General features: G+C 38.5%; 1 protein-coding gene across 1 annotated transcript in view; it reads right to left on the bottom strand.

Moving 5' to 3' along the window:
- Positions 1-20,609, bottom strand: part of LOC106856498 (transcription initiation factor TFIID subunit 4-like) — a 145,795-nt gene that overhangs the window by 70,882 nt on the left and 54,304 nt on the right. Inside the window, exons 11-12 of the mRNA XM_088171815.1 lie at positions 11,390-11,520; positions 9,381-9,506 (exon numbers count right to left, since the gene is read on the bottom strand). Of these exons, the coding sequence (XP_088027941.1) occupies positions 9,381-9,506; positions 11,390-11,520 (257 nt within the window). The remainder of the gene's footprint in view (positions 1-9,380; positions 9,507-11,389; positions 11,521-20,609) is intronic.

The raw sequence follows: 20,609 nt of genomic DNA, 5'->3' as shown, positions 1-20,609 counted from the left end.
CAGACTATTTAATAACCATATGTTAAAAACCATTAAATTTATATTTGTGCTCACTATGCATTTTTTAGAATGATGGAATTCAAAACTCAAGAGGCACATAATACACATATTATACTTTTATAAACGAGTCATAGATCAGCATTTAGCAAATGTTGCATAAAAAATTATAAGAAGCTCCAATAAAACCTGTGGCATCCATGGAAAACTCTTGTTCCTGATACCTGAGAGATGTAATAGTTCTACTTCAGTATTTCTTTGAGATTTAAAGTGATATAATTTACACAAGTCATAAAGGAATATCTGTGCCCCCTCCTATCTGTCACTGCTTATTGCTATGCTGAAGGCAGACCTGAAACTTGAAAGAATATTGCAAACTTACATATTCTCTGATTTTTTTCTGGTGTTTAACTTTTTCATACTATATTCTGGTCAGAATTCAAAATTCCATTAAGAAAACCAAAGGGAGATAGGTTTTAAGGGCTCACACTTAAAATGGTTGTGTACCATTTTTGATATACCTAGAGAGTGCCTTGGCTTGATTTGGCTCAGTATTCCACATCCTTTCTCCTGTTAGTTCTGTTGGGTTTTTTTTGAACCTGGATTTTTTTTTTCAGCTAATATAGCACACTATAAAACACAGTGCTGATAATGCAGGCTGACATTAAATAATAATGAGATTTTCAGATGTGCATAACTCCTCCACTGTACACATCAGCTTCACCTTCCAACAACATCCACAAGTGCTTTTGTGTCTGTTGGCATGAGAGGTTGCTGGACAGGACAGTGTCTGCAGCAAAGGAATGATAAATTGAATTTTGAGACAGCCAATGACCAAAGCAGACTCTTGTGTTGCAGTTGTGGCACCCAAGGAAGAAACTCCCACCTCAACACAGGCTGAGGTTCCTTCTAACCACTGTGGCCAGACAAAAAGAAAAAGGTAGATAATGTGACCTAGTTAATGTTGAAAGGACAAAAAGGTATTTCATGAGATATGTGGGTCTGTCAGAGAGCTGGGTTTCTAATCAACACAGCAATTACTAACAACTTGATTATATTTATACCTATTAGGTTAAAAACCAAACAACCAAAGCCCAGTCAGTGAGCTGCTCCTCTAGGACATGGGCTCAGGCCAGTATTTATGAACAGAGCTGAACAAGGTCCTTGCTGTCATCCTGCAATAACAATTCAATCATTGGAGCCTCAGTTTCTCCAGCATGATGTATGGAAAAGCATATTTAGCCCTTTCATGGGTTTTGATGATAAATTTATAAATGTACAATGAACTTCTGTTGCCTTGTGAGTGTCACAGTGAAAGCAGAACAGAAACACAAAGTGTTGTTATACTCTGTATGAAAATTCACCAAATGCAAAGTACAAGTTAAAAGCACGTCAGCTTGAGGAGAAAGCAGAGTGTCCTGAGAGAATCCAGCTAAAACTTCTAATATTGTAACTAACTTTCTACAAGGAAATGACAGAATCCTGGAAAACACACCAGATGTATGCTGTGTTTGGGGACATTGTAAGAAAAATTAAAGCAGTAGATGCAAAATAACATTGTAATTTCCTGGGCTCCATAAGTGAAGGAAAAACTCTGCAAGTGCTACAGAGTCAAGTAACACATTTAAAAGCTGGGGCTTTTTCTTTCTTCCCCAGAAATGGACCAAATAATGGCAGATCTGGAGTTCAGGATAATCTCAACATGCTAAAGCAAATCTCTGTAAAGCCCAAGTGTGTTCACAGTAAATATAAGATAAAAATTATTGCAGAGGTGAAAACAGGTACTCAGCTCCTGAACAATATAAAATATAAGAATCTTGTTCCAAAAATGAAGATTTAAAATACTAGGTGAAGTTAAATATATAACCCAGATTGAAGGTGAAGATGGAACTACTTTTACATTTAGAATAACACAATAATTTTCTAGTTATTGCTTGAATCCAAGGCAAAGAGCTCTTCCAAAGAATCCATGCTAGTTCTTCTTTCAAACAAGCAGAATTCCAACTTTATATTGGATGTACCACTACTGCTAAAAATTAAGGAATTTAACTCTCTTGTGTTCAGATAAACTTTAACAGATTTTTTTAAAAGCAGATTTTTAAGAGTAAAATACTTTCCTGCCGGATACCATGCCAGTAAGCTTCAGAAATAAAATCATCAGCATATGGAGCTAAAATGTACTAAAGGACAAGTACAAACATCAACTCTTTCATTAATTCTTCATTTTATGATCTAATGTAAATTATAAAAGGCTTCACCAATGCTCATGCAGCACAGATGAAAGCAAATATAAGCAAATGCAAATGTCAAGCTTAAGAGAGGTGCTTAAATAAGCTTTAGAAATGTCACTGGATTCCCTTTACACTCCATTCCACATGTGAACATCTCTCCCTTCCTCTGAAGAATTTGCACAATTTTGCTGCTGCTCAGCTTTTGTAATGCTTGTCTTACATGTCAACATCACCAAACAATTATTTTAGTATTTTATGCTTACTTTTGTCAAGCTACTGACTAATCATTCCTAGCTTTTTTAATTGCTAGGATTTAAATTTTAAATTCTAAACTTTTTTTCTTCCACTTAATTCATATTTGGGGTTTTCTCTTCCTTTCTCTCTAACATCCAAATCTTGATATGCAGCACTTCACCTGTTTTGTGGAACATGCTTTTCCAAAATCTTCCAATGCACCGTCTCCTTCTTCTAAAGCTTTGGGAACACCCACTAATCAGAGAACCCACCAAACCAAACACTGCCAAGGACTTCATCACAATTCCTTTGCCTTCTCCTCCCTGTTCATCATGTCTAGATCTGAAAATAAAGCAGGCTGCATTTTTGTCATGTATTTTCCTATTAATGAATAAAGACCTTTAAAAGCAAGCAAGCTTCCCATAGTCCTTTTAGAGAAATCCAGGACTGATCCTAAGCAGATAATACACTTCTAAATATATTAAATGCTGTCTCCCACTGAGAATGTATTCAGCAAACCAGGTTTATTAACATTTCTCCCAAACAACAGCTATTTTATTAGACCAGACAACGTGATATTTTAATTGTGAAGAACTAAAGTGCTTTGTGTTAGAGAGTTCTTTATCTGGAAAGTGAAAACTGCATAGATCACATTAGGTCTATGGAAATACTGGACTTCCAAAGTATGAAAAGCAGTGTATGTTAAATGTGTGTATTCAAAACAACAGAAATAAGGAGCTTCATTTACATATTACCAAACTCCCTAATGTTCCAAACCTCAGCTCTTCCTCTGGCTTGTGTTAAGGCAGGAGGCCACAAAAAGAGACATCTAATTAAACATGGAACAGTGTAGTTTTAAGGGTATTTCAGATTTCATAGAATTGTCTTAAATTAGAAAGTAACAGTGGTTTTAAAATTGTATATTTATAAATATGCACCAATTTTTAAAAACTTTTTAAAATTGGACCATGCTCAGCATCTATGCAGATGGACAGATTAAAATTATTTCTGATGTGTTTCATTATGATAATTATTCAACACTTTGCTTGATTATTAACATTGAAGTTGCACTGTTGCTACATTTTTGATCCACTAACAAAAATAAATTTTCTGTTTAGATTTGTAAGGACTCTAAAGCCTCAGATTGTTACTCCTGTGTTGGGAAATGTCTCACAGGGTCTCTCCTGCTTTCAGCTACATCTGATCCCAGCTAAGGCACTTGCAGCTCTATTGCCCCTTATCAATACATACACTGGGGGTCTTTAATGCCTCCAATTCATCATTTTTCATTAAATAAAAAAAAAGTTGAGTCACAACTGCAGGTGCTGTACTATTGAGAGCCACTGCTGTGCCAACTGCTTCAATTTTAAACCTATTTTTCCCCCATTGATGACATTAGAACTTCACCCACGGCTGTACCAGCTTATAACTTTCACTTTTAATTAAAGAAATTAAATTGGCAACATGAAACACTTTGCTTTTACATTAGCTTTGTTAATAAAAAGTGAAAGTTAAAAGCATCATAGCTGAGGGTAAAACGCTGCTCAGTGTTACAACCATGGTGAGGTGGAATGCAAAGGCACAGGTCTGAAAAATGATTTATATTAAAATCATTAAAATTGCAGAAGAAAACTCCTAAAAAATTCAGAAAATTATCTCAACACAATAATTCCCATTTTGCTCTGCTCTGATCAGAAGTGAGTTCCAAGTGCTCATGCAGACAGGAGGCTGCACTGAATCCACTGCTCTCAGAGGAAAGGATTCAATGGAATGACAGCACAACTCAGACTCAGGAGCAGCCCCTCACGTGTGCCAGGAAATCCAAATTTCAGTGAGCTCTCCAATAAAAAAGCCCTTCAGCCTAGAGTACTACCCAACCCATAAATGCTTATTAACTTTACAAACAACTCTAAACGTAATTTCCCATTTACTTACGTACATTTTCTTTTTACAGAACACATCTAAATGCTGTGACAGTTGTATTTAAGATCCCAGAACTTGACAGAATTGTGCTACTAATACATAACACCCACAATAACAGACTAATGGAATGCATATAATGGAAATTAAATTTCAACATTAATTTTATAATAAAATACACAGGCATTCAGCCAGTTTGAGCAGATCAATTAACACACTAATTTTAACATGATCCACTTTATCACAGATTAAAACACAGAAGCATCATTCATTCATTTTCTGAGAGCCAGGACAACCCCAAGCTGTAACTCTTTATGTCACCACTCTCTCCAAAAAAACAATTCAGAAATAAAAGCAACAAAACAACAACGAATCAGCTGCAGCCTCCTACTCCTTCTGCTGCCAGAAATATTCTCATTATTAGCCCAGAACCAGAACTTCATTCAAGTTGACAGACACCACCTGCATTTTCCAGGTTTTGGAAATACAGATTTACTATATTAAGACCAGTGCTTTGTTGGGTTTGGTTTGGGTTTGTTTTTTTGTCGGTTTGCTGGGTTTTAGAAAATCTGCACGAGACACAGCATGTCAAATGTAAAGGTAAATTCCCCAAGTGATTTTAGTCTGGCTTTTGACCTTTCTGCTGCCTTAAGTCTCCTGAGTGCTGCCTGCACCATCCCCAAAGGCCCAGAGAGGATGTCTGGCTCTGCACACACCTGGCAACAACAGCCAGTGGCCAAAAACAAACCTGGGCCAAGAGTTGACTCTCCCAAATATTTCCTTTCAAGAGACTGTGCTCTCCATATGTGTTCATTCACAGATGGTCTCTCCTTTTGCCATTTTTTTTTCACCTGTGATGCTCATGTCAGGAAGGAAACCCAAAATCAGTGACAAGCCAGGCTGATGCCTTTAGTTTTAAGTTTTCCTATTCTCCTTGGATGTGCTTTTCTGATGTGCTAGGGTGATGAAGACAAACCAGTCCTATTCCAGTTAAGAACTCAAGGACAATTTCTCCAAACCTCAGGCCCTAAGCACAAACTACGTGGAAAGGTGGAGGGTGGGTTCATGCAAATTAACCAGAACCTATAAAAGTGTAAGATTTTGTGACCAACCTCCTCCTTTCCTTCCATCTTGGAACCATCCAGGCAGGGGCCACCACTGTGGCACTTTTATTGCTAGGGTGTGGCTTTTGTAGGCCTCACAATAAATATCCATTTTATTCTCCTTAACTCTGTGTGTAGCCTCTGCTCCAGCTCCTCAAGGCAGCTCAGTCCCTCCCTGCACAGCTTCCTCCTTTTGACACATCACATTTCCTGGGGGCTTCAGACAGCAGCAGGAGGTGACTGGATGTCACATTTGGGGACCAAGTTCTATAACCTTCTTAAACACTTCTATAATAATATAAACAGTTACTAGAAAATAAATTAGAGAAAAGCTTTGGGACAGACATTCAAGGCTGGTATGGGAATGTTGTGGGACATTCTGGAATGCTGTGGAACACTCTGAAACATTGGGGAAGGCTTTGGAACATGATGCAGGATCCCTGAGATGCAGGAGGTCATTCTTGCTCCTGAAACAGCATTTCAATTTTTAGATTTTTATTGTAAAAGAAATTGTATGTTGCATTGCTACTATAGCATACCATGATTTTTCCTTTCCTGTCAAGTTTGTCTTCCCTCAAAATATCTCACTGGAATGAGAACATCACTCAGAATGATTCTCAGCTCATGGAATGAAATTTCTATTTCTCAAGTATTTCCCAGGCATGAGACATAAGATTTTGTAAAATTCTCTCATTTAACAAGTTAAATAATACTGCTGTTTTGTTTGAAATACTACTGGTGTAGCACCACAGCTAATTTTAACTTCAGTGACTTTTCTTAGAATGTCAAAATTGCATTTTTTTGAAACTTGACTTTGTTTTCCTTCTACTTTCTCATCTGATTTGAGCTCTCCTTCTCCCAAAAACATTTCCTGAAGCAAAACCAAGCCCATCTGAGTGCTTACAAATTTTGCAATCATTTCCTACTGTATCAACTGCAATAACGGTTGCAGATCAACCAGAACACTTGTGTCAAATATTTTTCCTTTCTCCTCCTAAAGAAACCTATCTACCACTCAAAACAAGAAAAACCTGCAAACCTGACACTTTCTTTGGCCATCATTTACCTTTTTTTTAATTACCTTTTTTTTAGCCCTTACTGCACTGCAATGCTAAATTACCAGATCAGTTTCAAGGCTTCCCAAAGACTCACGCTGCCTCTGCTTTGATTTCAAGCCATTCCTTCATTTTTCATTATCTTCTCCATTGATTTATCCTATTACTAAGCAGATTATTTAACACCATCTGCTTCAATGCCCAAAACATTTCCTTCACTATCTTATTCTTTGTCAAAACCTGGGCTTTGGCAGTTAACAAGGCTCCAAAGTGCAAATAACTTAAAAAGATTTTTCACTGTGCAAGTTCAATCTTTTTATGCTCTTCCATATGAGACAGCACAAGAGGTACCACCAGCAGAAAGTTCTGAAACTTTTGACTTAAATGGTTCTGCTGAGTACCCTTAAAAACATGGTTGCACAATAATCTGTCAAAACACTTCCAAGATAAAAGATCTCTAAAAGGCTGTCTCTAAAAGGCACATTAATGAGTTGCAGTTATAAATAAATACGATTTTTTAGATTTAAGCATTTGTAGCAAGGAAAACAGAAGCAGAAATTTCACTTTAAACCCCGAAGTTTTTTATATTTTGAAGACAGCACTGTCAAGGTGACAAAGGTGCTATGACAGGGGGGACAGTGCCTTTGCATGGGGATATTTGAGTCTGCAGAGCCAGACACAAACATCACCAGGACAAAGAGAAGGGGGTAATGATGGGCATCACCTCACCAGGCAGCTGGGGAGGATTTGAACTGTGTCCACTTCTTTACTGAATCATTACAGTGACTGCATCCCTCCCACAGGGGCTGAGACTTCCTCTGACAACATGGCACATTCAGAAAAAAACCAAATCCTAGGTAAGGGGTTAGTGCACAGGAATTCAGAAAAAAGACCTCAACAGATATCACTGTTCATGTACAGGTGCCTTTGCATTTGAGCAGCACCAGAGAATCTAAGGAAATAATGTAAAAATACATCATTTAGAATACAAATTTGTAATCTGACCATATTTTGCCAAACCATGTCCTACTTAAGCCTTGCAATAGGTCACCCATCCATCAGAACAGACTGGGGAGCAGCAGCTGAACAAAGCAAGCTCAGCTCCAGACTGGCATTTCCACTTAAATCTCAGCATTGCATAAGAACCTTCCAAGGGATCCACAGGGTTTGCTACTTCTCTCTCTAAACATTAATGCTGATAAATCAGCACTGCTAATGGCTATTCTGTGCTTTGGTTTGGGATTTTTAACACCTTCATTTATTTTCCACCTTCATATATTTTTATAGTATATTATGCATTTCTTCCAAGCTGTCTCCTAGTTAGGGAAGATGAAGTATGCATTCAATAATTTCATTAAGGCCATTTTTTTCAAGTAAATTAGGGGACTCTTTTACTTTTTTTTTCTTGTTGTGGAAGTCTTTAATTTGCTCTTCTTGTATTTTATAGGAACCAAATTTGATGACCATGTATTTATTTCTTAAATTTACACTTAACAGGACTTTATTATCCAAGACTGAAACAACAACAAAAAAAACCCTGTCCAAAACACAGAGTATCAACTCATGAAGGAATTCAGGTTGGAAGGAACACCAGGAGGTCTTCTAACCCAATCTCAGACCAGCCTGCATAAGGCTTTGTGCAGTCAGGGAAACATTTCTGAACTGAGGACTATAAGCTACTGCATTTTTCTCAGTGTCTGTTAAAAAAATGACCAATGTAACTAACAAGCAGCAGGATACACAGAAAATAATTCATTAAGATGTAGTCACTGAATGGAGAAAACAGGATAAAAAAATAAATAAGCATTTCTTTATTTTTAATAAATAAGAATTGGGAACAAAAACGGCAAATACGTTTTTATCAAAACATTTAAAGAGTATTTATGTTGTGCAAAAATTTGTGGAATATTTAATAACATGAACAATTATAAATTAAGAGTACAAACAGGACAGATTAAAGTAGTTTAATTGAGAATAGATTTCTAAATAAGCAAGGTTTGGGGGTTTTTTTTAACCTTTCAATTTGTGAGCATTAATGACATAAAATCAGGAGGCTGTGTTACAATTGAACATTGAGTTGTTCTGTATAATCTCTTCAGAATATACAATAAATAACTCAATGAAGATTTAAATACAATTAAAAATGGGATAACTAAGGAATAAACTTATATGGAGTTAGATATGATATATATGATTAAATTCAGTTACAAGCAGAAGACTTATCTATACCTATGTGCTCTTGAAACAATATTATATGAGTTTGCTCTACTGCACTTATGAACACTCAGTCTCTGGAATTAAAGTTACAAAGGAACAAGTCCTGAGTTAACTGAAGCCAGGCATGGATCTATCAAATGCTGCAGTTACAGAGAACACATTTAAATGAGGATGAACAAAACTGTTTAAAAACAAAGTCTAAAAACCAAAGAAGTAAAAAACCTCTAAAAAAATTTATCAGAATTGACTGAATTTGTTTAAAGACCAGAAGTATAGGCTATGAATCTCCAGTGGCATAGAAACCTTTGGCATCTATTAAATTTTAAATTGCAAAAATCATTTCACAGAATTCTTTTGAAAGTGTTAGCCAGTGTGTCCTGTATTTCCAAGAACTCATGAGATTTGGAGCTGTATGTTGAAAAGACAGAGGCAGCCCAGGCAGGTGGGTCTGGAGTGAGCACAGAGCAGAGCCTGACTCACGAGTTCAGGGTGTGATGTCACACCGCCAGGACCTTCCCTACTGCAAGAAACAAAACGTGCTTCTGAAACACAGATCACAGAATGAAATCACTGTTTGAAGGCTGTGCATTGGTGAGCAGTTCAAAAAGCAGTAAAAGTGATACCTTGGCAGCCTTCAGCAAGATTTCCCTCTCTTGTTCATCTTTCCTTTGCTTTTCTAAACGCTCCAACTGTTCAAAGAACTTGAGCTGTGACCGGACATCTGTGGCTTGCTCGTACCATTCATCATCCTGTAAAGCAGGGACAGCCTTCAGAAAAACAGCCACGTCATCAAACACCATGCATTTAAAGACTCTGGGTGTCACACATTAAAATATTTCCATTGTACTAAGAAAAAAAAAAAAGAAAATTTTAGGTTTTTTGAGGCTCGGGAGAAAGAAGCCGGCCTATGGTTAATAATGCAAGGAGAATCTGATAATTTAATTAATATCTAAGCAACAAACAAGGATTGATTTATCAGCACCAGATACATAAGAGTTAAAAAAAGTAAAATCAACTGACTTAATAACAAAAACAGCTAAAATGCTTAACTTTATTACTGAATAACCCTAGCTAGAGTTTATAACCAGGCTCATAACCTATAATTCCTGCATTTGTGCTAATCTTGAACTAGTAACAGACTTTCCCAAGATGCAGCATTATAGAAGCATTAAAGCTCAAAACTCAGTTGAAAATAAGCCTCTAACTCCAATTAAAACAGAAGCTTATGACAACTAAGAGCATGCAGAAAACTAAGTTTTCCCAGCACACAGCAACCAGGAGAGTTTATGGCATGAGCCACATGGAGAAAACTCAGAATGTCAGTCAGAAAAGTAAGTTATCCACATTACTTTCATCCCATTTATCTGCTTAATGTTTTCCTTTCTGACTATCATGCTATGAAATTAAAGAATAGCATTAACCAAGAACAGTAAAGAAAACAATGACAATGCTACATTTCAATCAGAGACAACACTATTTTTTTTCCTAAGGATCTTTTAAGACATTGTTTTAAATGCTTCTTTGGCTCAACAGGGACTAAGCAAACTGTTTTCTTCTCAGACACCATCCTAGAGAGAATGAAGGAAGGATTTAACACTTCTGAAGATGATAAAGAATACTGAAAAGAAACAAGGATATTTTACTTTTAATCCGATATAATAGAATATATCCATCAATTGCAATGACAGATTTAAGTGTAGGTATTAATCAGGAAGATTGGCCTTTATTTTTTAATCCATTTTTCTATCACAATTATGTTGATTATAGTCACAGATTCCAGAGATGATTATTTTTGCAAATATCACATAGAATTAGTCCAACCATGACTCAAAGTCAATAGGGAAATAGGTGGGCTAAGACACAGTCCAAAGCTGTTTGACTAGACTGCCACTCCAGGAATACAAAAAAGTACACCACAAACCCAAGGAATAAACTAAACCAGAGCTATTCAATGTATACTTATGCTAAAGAAATCTAAACACAGCTTAGACAACACACAAGTAGTTATTGCCATCTTCCTTTGACACCAGTTTAATAAATATAATAAATAACAAGCATCTTACTTCTACTGAAAAAGATATTTCAAACATATCAATAAAAATGTTTGATTCATTTGAATTTCAAACTGGTTTGTAGATCTTTATTTAAATTTCCCCCTGGTTTGAGATATCAAAACTGTTTCAATTAGCTTCAGGAATACAATCACTAAGAAAAGAATCAGTATCATTTTAATGTAATTTTTTTTAATAGAAAACCATGTTTAATTACAGTAAAGAATTTACAGCTGAATTCTTTAGTTGCTAAGGCAGCTTTGGTAAAATATTAGTATTTCCCACATCCAGAAAAGTTACTATAGATTCCAAAATACCAAAGCAATTTGGATCCAATTCCTGGATACCCTGGACAAAAAGGAGCTCTCAGGAATCAAGTGTTGTCACAATCCACGAGAAACAGCTCAGCACATGCTCCACGCCAGACACTTCAGCACAAGAAGACACAAACAATTCTAGCCCCAGACTGGCCCAGAGAGGAGGAGGAGGAGGAGGAGGATGAGGAGGCAGATGCAGCAGCCAAAGCTGCAGCCCAGGGGAGCTGTGCTGGGCACTGCCAGCCCTGCTCGGGCCACACTTACTTTGTACGACTCCATCCGGTGCTGGGTTATCACTGTCACCTTCTCCAGCACTGCTCTTAATCTGTTCTGTGTTGCATGGGAAATAAAAGTAACCACCTCAGCTGGCACATCAGTAATTCCTAGTTTTTTAGCTAAAAACAAAACAAAACAAAACAGAATTAGCTTATCCCCCATAGAAAAAAACCAAAAACCTAAAACACAAACGAAGCTCTAAAGGACTTCACATCACAACTTTGTTTTCCTGAATAGAAAAATCCATGACAGCGTGTTTATGAGGTTCTGGTGACACATTCACGACACCCTGAAAAGGGTGTGACTCTACAGGTATAAAACAGAAATCAGAGAATTTCTTTAATACTTGAAAGCATTTAAGAACTTTGCTGAAGTTTAGCCTGGCACATTAAACCGAGGCATATCAGAGTATGAGAGTTCTCAGTTGTTCTACACAACAAAAAACAATTCCTTTATTTTCAGAAGCATTAGTGCAGATGAATTTCAGTGTTGAGCAGGTGCAGTCCAAAGCATTCTGTTGCATCCTTTAGCCAACACCACTGGCATAGTATCAATAACAGAAATTCTTTAGGAAAAAAAAAACCAACCTATTAATTGAAGGCAAAGAAATACAGTCACATTAAAAAGAGTTGTTTAGAAACACCAGCTGTCCCCCCCAACACGTATTCATGGTCACTTGACATTTGATACTTCGTGCTGAGTTTATAACAAAAGCAAACAATCTACAGTCAATGCATTTATATATTTAAAAAACGCCCAAGCTACAGAAAAAAAGAATATGGGAAAAACTTGACTCCCAAATTCATCACAATAATTACTAAGTATTGGATATAAATTGGTAAGTAAATGAATATATGCATTTACTTAAACTACAGTCCTACAAAGGCATATGTGGTCCCGGCAGGGCAGTTTTCTGGATAGAAAACTCCCTGTGTGCACGCACAGATATTCCTATTTTACACAGGATAAAAACAGGTAGTTGTATTTTATATGGATCATTGGTGTTGACCCACCACAAAAGAATACACATGCTGAGTCAGTTTTCCATTGAATGGACACAAGAATTTCAAAAGCAGTTTGGCTGGGACACATGAATGGCTATGCAAACCACTACAGGAAACGTGTGACTTTCGGGAAGTGCTTCCTACAGAGCCAATTGCATGGGGAATCCTCGCCTGAGGAGCGGTCCCTTAGCAAAGGCGGCCTCGGCTGTACGAGAGCGAGTGTTTGCTTTGCGAGGTGTTCCTACCTTCCCCTGGCTCAATTCGAGAGCAAGAAACCATCCCACGTCTAAAAAATAATGTGCGAGAAGTGAGCGGGACAGCACCGGGATCGGAGCGGAGCCGCGGCCACAGAGAGCCGGCACCTGCCCCGACCGGCCCTTCTTCCCTTCCCCGGCCCCGATCCACCGGGATCTGCCCCTTCTTCCCTTCCCCGGCCCCGATCCACTGGGATCTGCCCCTTCTTCCCTTTCCTTCCCCCGATCCACCGGGATCTGCCCCTTCTTCCCTTCCCCGGCCCCGATCCACCGGGATCTGCCCCTTCTTCCCTTCCCCGGCCCCGATCCACCGGGATCTGCCCCTTCTTCCCTTTCCTTCCCCCGATCCACCGGGATCTGCCCCTTCTTCCCTTTCCCGGCCCCGATCCACCGGGATCTGCCCCTTCCTTCCTTCCTTCCTTCCCCTTGCCCCGTCCCGCCGGGCTGTGCCCATTCATTCCCTGCTGGCTGGACCTCAGCCCCCCCGCGCTCCCCAGCACAGTTCCCTACTGCAGCTATCGCCGCTGTTCATTTTAGGGATCCTTTGAAGTCCTTGCTTCTTCAAGTAACTTCATCACTGAGTCCCCATCTTACATGTTACCTTAAGGATTTCAGCAAGATGTATATATGATTTTTAAGTAATTTTTGCCTTATAATGGGGAAAAAAATAAATTAAACCTTTCTTGGTGCCCAATTTGTGCTGTGTAATAGAGCTGGAGCTGCGCTCAGGTTGCTGAAAGCTGAACATGTAATGGGAAGCAGACACACATTAAATCCCAATGCTGCAACTGCCACCCAGGCAAATGAAGTCCTTGAAGTTGGGAGGATGATTCCTATGGGCAGGAGCAATTCCTCCAAGTCAGACTGGCAATATCGAGGTCTATTTGAGCATGCATCATTTTATTATGCAAACACATGTAAGCAAAGCCATCAATCAGAAAACCCTAGTCTGAAAGATAAAATGCAAGTAAGAAGGGACATTTAATTAACTAGTATCCAGAAAAGAGGCTTGGAGATGGAAAATTCTGCCCTCTTCTAGGTAAGGATGAGAATGTGTAATTGTTAGAGTTCTTTGAATTTCAGTGTAGCTGAAATAGCTACCCAACTTCCCTGAAAACACACACGCTGCTTTTTAACAAGAACTGTTGCCACCTTGGTTTTTCACAATAAAGGTCTTTCTAATCTTAAAGAATTTTATTCTAAGTACAGTCAACCATTATATCACATTTCTTGTCCCTTTAACTCTTCAGAAATTCATCCATAATCAATGAATCAATAATAATTTTCTGAGATACCTGATGCCGTAAGATTCTTGTCCTTCATCAGCCTCTGCAATATCCCAGTAACTTTCTTCTCCTAAAATCCCTCAACACAATATTCCCAAGTCCAGAAAACTACCCAGAGGCCAGGCAGTCCCTCGGGAATGTGCCCTGGGACTTCTCCTTTTTGATGGGTGTCTCAGGGACCCCGGGGTGAGACACGAAGCCCCCTCACCAAGTGTGCAGATGGCACCACCCTGAGCAGTGCAGAGGGAAAGGACGGGAACTCCATGGAACTCCTGAAGGACAAGGGCAAAGGCCTGTGCTGGGCTGGACTCACTGGAATGCCAGGGGCTGGGGTCAGCAGCACACAGAGCCTGGAGCTCACAGGTTAGCCAGCTTCCAACCCTGGCACCCATGGGCTGTACCTACGGCAAAACAGAAAATCTATGGTAACCAGCCCACCAAGGGAAGCAACTAATCCTCCTCACTCAGCCCACAGCTACTGTCCTGCACATTTGGGTCACCTAGTACAAGAAAAGCTTGAAAAACTTGAACCCAGGAAAAAGTCAGGATGGTCATGGGGTTGCAGCACATGACCTACATGAGCAGAAAACGAGAGTTCTTTTTCCTGGAGCAAGAACACTTAAGGGAGAGTTTATTGAGAAGATGGAGCTGGACGTTTTATTAAGCTTGCCTGGAACAAGAATGAAAAATAAATTCATAAACTGAAACAGCTGTTTCTGACTGGATATAGGGAAGAATTCTTTCATGGAGACAAATAATGGAACACTTTGCACAAGCACGTTGTAGACTGTCCCACCTCTCAAGTTTTAAAGACTTGGCCAATTAATGCCATAACAACCCAGTCTAAACTGAATGTTGATCCAGCTTTGAGCAAGAGACTGGAGTGATTCAATGATCCCTGTCCCCCTGCATACGTGCTTCCATATTCCTCATTACTGCACAACACTGTGACACCTCTCCTACATCTCACATCATCCCCTGGCACATCTCCCAGTCCATATTTGTCCAGCTCAGCACAGTCAGAGACCCTGAGTCTGGCCAGTCTGTGCCAGAGAGCTCACTGGCAGCCAAGCAGGCAGAAGAGCAAAGAAAAGGAAAAAATGGGTTCATTTCCCCCTCGACTCAGACACACAGCTCCTGATTTATCAATTGACTCAAAAGTGACCTGAAGAGAAAGAAAGGCAAATGGAATATTCAACCACTTAAGGCTAAAATTCTTTGGAAAACAGGATAAGGGGAAAAGAATACAATTTCCCCCAAAATGAATTAGCATCAAGGAACCAGACTACAAAAAGATTTTTTAGAAGTCATCTTGTCATCCACATGATTCATCATGTGTGGAAGCATCATCACATCTTCCCTGCTCTAAATTACACTAGTTAAACCCTGTTAGCTTGGGATGTCAGAAGCAGGGTGCATTCCAAAGCTGCATACTACATGAAGATTTGGCACACTCCTTAAATACTTGGATTGTACTTGGGGCAAGGGTGGGAAAATTCCCGATTTCATCTGTGCTTGGAAATGCTGGCCTGGTTATGCTTCACACACAGTTGCTCACACCACTGTGCTGAATCCCCTGAACTACAAGATGTTGTGATAACACTGCTTAGAGCCTGTCCCTTGTTTGCTTTCTGCTACTCAGAAAAAATGCCAAATAGAAACTGAATCTAAGCACAGGGCTGGCAAATGTTCATTTTCATATGTTTCTATATTAAAGACTGAGTTTTGTTTTTTTCTTTTGACTGCCACTTCTCCTCTTGAGATCCACTCTCATTTATAAATTTTTTAAAATTCAAATGTACAAAATTTCATCCACTCTCATTTACAAAAAGCATACTGGAATCCTGTCTGCCATCAAAGGAAAAGAACACTTATCTGTAAATAGGAAATTCCTGACATATTCTTCTAGTCTGCTTAATTACTTTTCCCAGTGTTAATAAGAAAAGGCTTCTCTTCCCTTTTCAAGATTCCCTAGAGTGATAATGATGTGGGAACAGAAATATGATTTCTACTTTAAAGAAATGTATATATACAGATGTATATTCTAAAATACTGAACATAGTTAATTGTATCACAACACACAAATATCCTTGTTACTAATCATCTTTCCAACCAAATTACTGGACAGTGGACTTCATCTACTGATATTTTTATTTAGGCCCTAGCATTCTGAATTCCAGTCTTCATTGTACCATCTGATCTTTACAATATATACATTTAAATATGTGCAGAAACCAACAAGAAAATTAAGATTAAAAAAAAAAAAGGACTTACTTCTATCAACAGTGCTTTCCCCTGTCTTCTGTTTTTAAAAAGTTGACCTTCTTTCTCATTTTTAGGTGATCATCTCAATGAGATTTAAGTTTGATGATGTGGCAATCTTAACTTGCAGTCTTGCGATCAAAAGTATCATATGTGGAATTTGAAGAGTGTTGCTTGCTTTTAAATAATACATTTGTTAAATTTAGACATTTTGGATAACAAGTATATGCCTCAAGTCTTTAAAATTACTTTAGCAATTTTGAACTTTTCCTAGAGCTATGATAAAAATATCATCAAGGTTAACAACAAAAAAGGAGCTGGAGCAAAGCAATGCTCCAAGCCATAATTTTAACCCATCTCTCCAGTTGAATTCAAGTTTTGATATTTTTAAAGACAAAACTAAGGTCATACTCTTTTTATTTAAGTGCTCTTGCCAGATCTCTATTACACCAGAAATGTGCAAGACCATCAAGAATTGGTGACTGATTGAAAGAAAACTTCAATTCTTTGTGGCAGAACTCAGTTACAGCACATCCTCAGAGGCATCAGATGCTACCCATGAGTCACAATATCCTACATGAGAAATATGAGGGACAAATTTGCACTCAAAGTGCAAATTTTGTATCTGCCAAGCATTACAGAACAACACAAAGTCTGCCTACATGGTAACTCTTAATTACATGTCTGGAAGCTTTAATAGAAAATCCTGGTTCAATCAGAATTTAATAAAGATCTACAGTATATGAGCATGCAAAGAAGTGTGTTAGGATATTTTATTACAAATATACTATATTATGTTTAATTTTTTTTTAATATTGCAACAGAGTTACTATAAAGTCAGAACTTAGACACAAGTTCCAAAAACCTTGAGGGAAAAAACGTTCAGCAATATTATTCTGATATTGGCATATGTGTCAGTAGCACAAGATTGTTTTTTACAAATATAAAAGCAGCTAAACCTTGTAACTGAAAACTTTTTAGGTCTCAAGAAGTGAAAATTCTGCTATCATCTGCTTAGCTATCTGAAAGTCACTGCTTTGCTGCACTTTAAAAGTTTAATTATATTTTATTGATCAAAAACCAAAACAAATCATAAGGAGGGTACTGCCCTATTTGGGAAGCAGAAGAAAAATACTGTCTTTGCAGACAGGGTTTCAAAGAATCAAGAAGTTACTTCAATTATTTATACTATAAGAGGACTGACAGGATTGAGATCAAAGATTAAAAAAAATTATTTGTAAAACATCAGGTCTGACTCTGATTATTGATGTGATAAATTATTGAGTGCCTGTATAAAACTTCTTTACATTTACACTCAAAACAAAAAATCCTTGAAGAACTGGCTTTAAGCAGTTAAACAGCTCATATTTAGGGCTTGAGTTGTCCTTCAAGGGCAACACTGTGAGGGTGCATAATTAGTGTCTATTTGCCCTAATCACAGGTCACAAACACAGAAAGCACTTCTATCACCCTAACACCAGGAGTAACTTCTTAAATTTTATATTCTATGCATGAAATATTGGCCCAAGATCCAACTGGAACCAGTCTTGTTAGGTCCAGACCCCTTCTGCCATTACAGCTGGCTTGCATACCACAAAATAGAAAGCAAAGTTCATCCCCCTCCAATCTGAGCCATTATTCATGTTTTTGTTTAACCTCATTCAACACCATCAGATCTAGGAAAATGCAGCAAAGAAGCATCTGGTCAGACCTACCCACCTCCCTCCTGCCCAAATCACAGCAAGTGTTGGCCTGTGCCTTGGATTGCCTCTACAATTGATGCTCAATTCCTGTTATCCCAAAAGAACCACCACAGTTTTGTGCCTCAGTCCCCCTGCAAGCAAGGGAAGGCAATGTATTGGAAACACTACCACTTCAACTCCTGCAGCCTTCCAAACTATTCAATTCTCTCACAAAGAATTCTATTCTTTCATTTCACCACCATAAGGGAAACTGGTAATTTTATAGTGCTGCTGTAGATGTAGCAGTGAAACATTTAAAACATCTTAAATCTCTGTACAATTACAAATAATTATATGTGACATGACTAGTTAAGTAGACACTGTTCAAGAGTTACAATATACAGGAAATTCTGGAAATTACAAGCTGAAAAAATTGGGGTGAGGGGCAGAGCAGTTCACCTTCTGAAACTAGAAAAGTGGTATTTGTGTAGGACTCAGCTTGTGTGGTCTCTACAGAAAGCAAGCCATGAAATCAAGAGAAAGCAATTGGAGCTTTGTCTGATATTGTGTATTAATAATTCTAAACTGAGCAGTCCCATTCAACTGTCAGGCTGACTAAACACAAAGGGGAAACAACTCTACTGTACTAACAAGCCTTGACATCCTGAGAAGCACAAATGGCAATTCTTGAACTCACTTCTCCCAACCTCATCAGGTGGAACTTAAGAATAGAATATGTCTCCCACAGAGCAGTGTCCTCAGCCCACAAACTCATCCATAATACTGCATTCCTAGTGCTATTAAGGGGAAAACCCAACCCTACATATTAAGCTAGAGAATGAGGGATGGAACACAGGAAAGGAAAAAATTAAGGAGGTTGTTTAGGTTCAGAATACCCTGGGGTTGTGTTGGGGGGAGCTATCAGTGCCCCAGAGAGACTTTCAGACTTCAAAACTGAAGGCAGAGCTTGTTAAACAGTGGTAGGGCAAACAGCAACTCCTAGTTCTGATGATTAAAATTAGAGATTCCTAGGGGTGCAAGATAACCCAGAGATCCCAGGCAAAGGAAACAGTAAGATAATTTTAGCTGTAATCTTCTGGTTTCATCCCCTTGAATAAAAGCTTCAATTTAAGTCTTACTAACTAAATGCATAAATAATTAATCAGTGTTGACTTGCTGAACTGTTAAGCTGGTCTGCTGCTAGAAGACAGTGTGAGGAAAGGAGAAACTAGAAAACTTTAGCTGCTACCCTCACAAAACCAGAAGCTGAAGGAAGCAGTGGAGCAGGCACCTCTGAGGAACCTGTAACCGGGAGCTGTTTAGGAAAGCCCCAGGCTAGGGAGTGATTCCTGCCAAACAGAGAATCCCTGCCAAGTGCTGGCAGATTTGGTGCTTGGTTCCTGCAGCAGCTACAAACCAGCACCCTCTGCGAGGGGCAGATGGCCAAGGCAGAACCCACAGCTCCAAAACACCCTCAGCTGCAACAGGAAAGGGTTTGCAAAGCAGTGTCTGATACTGCTCAACACTTGCAGGGCACCTGCATGGGGACTTCCTTAGAAAAAATGACTTTTTATTGCCTTGTAATTGGTATTTACAAAGCAGTGGAAAGCCCTGCATTCCTTACTTCACTAAGCTTGTTTGTAAAAAAAACATTGCTCCTCTCAGAGCTTAAGCACAAACCCATGACAAACTGGACAACCTTCCTGAGAACTCCCAGTCTGCTGGGTGCAGTGTTTGTCCTACACTTCTTCAGGATTACCCACCTTGGGCTGACTGCCCAGGAAGCATTTTGTGAAATTGAAAAACTACTCAAACGTTGATTATTTCTTAAAAATCAATACAAAACTTGCAGATTAAAAACCTTAAAATACATACCATGATCAGCACAAGACACAGCAGGGAAAAAACATAACCAGCCATGTAATGTAACCTAAAAGAATAAAAACGCTGAATAAAACGCTACACAATTTTTAATATTGTCTTCTCCTGCCCCCTCCAAAGTAAATGACAACCAAACTATTTTAGCAAAGTAAGATTCAACTGAGACTTCAAGCTCTGTAGTGTCAATGTACAAGCACAAAAACATTCAAAGTATGTTTCAGGCACTGTAGTGGATTTAATTTTTTCAGTACAAACTGTATTATAATAAATACTTATGTATTTATATAACTGTATAAAAAGTTAAGTAAACCTACACTGGGTAACAGGGTCCCTAATCCTAACAGCAGCATTAGGAGATGCTGCTAGAAGATTATTAAAATAAAGAGTGTGTAGGGCTCATTGTGCACCAAAATTAAGCCCTGGTCTGTCCTAAGTTAGAGCATCTTACCTGTCTGCTAGGTCAGGATGGAATGTTTTTTCCATTAATTTTTCAAGTAATTTTCTGAATCTGCCACATGGTAAGAGTTCCACAACTTAATTACACACTTGGCAAAACCTACCTTTTGGTTCATTTTGAACTTTTATTTTCTAATTTTAATATATTTTATTCTTGTCGAAGGAAAACAAGCAAAATAGCTCTACTCTAGAGGGTCATATTGGTGTAATTATTTTAACACAGAGAGATACTTGCATCCATGCAAAATCTGTGTGTAACCCTGGCCACAGCCTCCTCCTATTTTCTGTGCTGATCAAAGGTTTTATATGCAAGTCCACAGGAGTTGGGGCAGGACAAAAAAAATGTGTCAAGTAGTGACAGAATTTCTCAAGAATCTTACTTA

This window comes from Sturnus vulgaris, chromosome 12 (assembly GCF_052056855.1).
Source record: "Sturnus vulgaris isolate bStuVul1 chromosome 12, bStuVul1.hap1, whole genome shotgun sequence".
Taxonomy (NCBI): domain Eukaryota; kingdom Metazoa; phylum Chordata; class Aves; order Passeriformes; family Sturnidae; genus Sturnus; species Sturnus vulgaris.
This window is presented reverse-complemented; position numbering and strand designations above follow the sequence as displayed.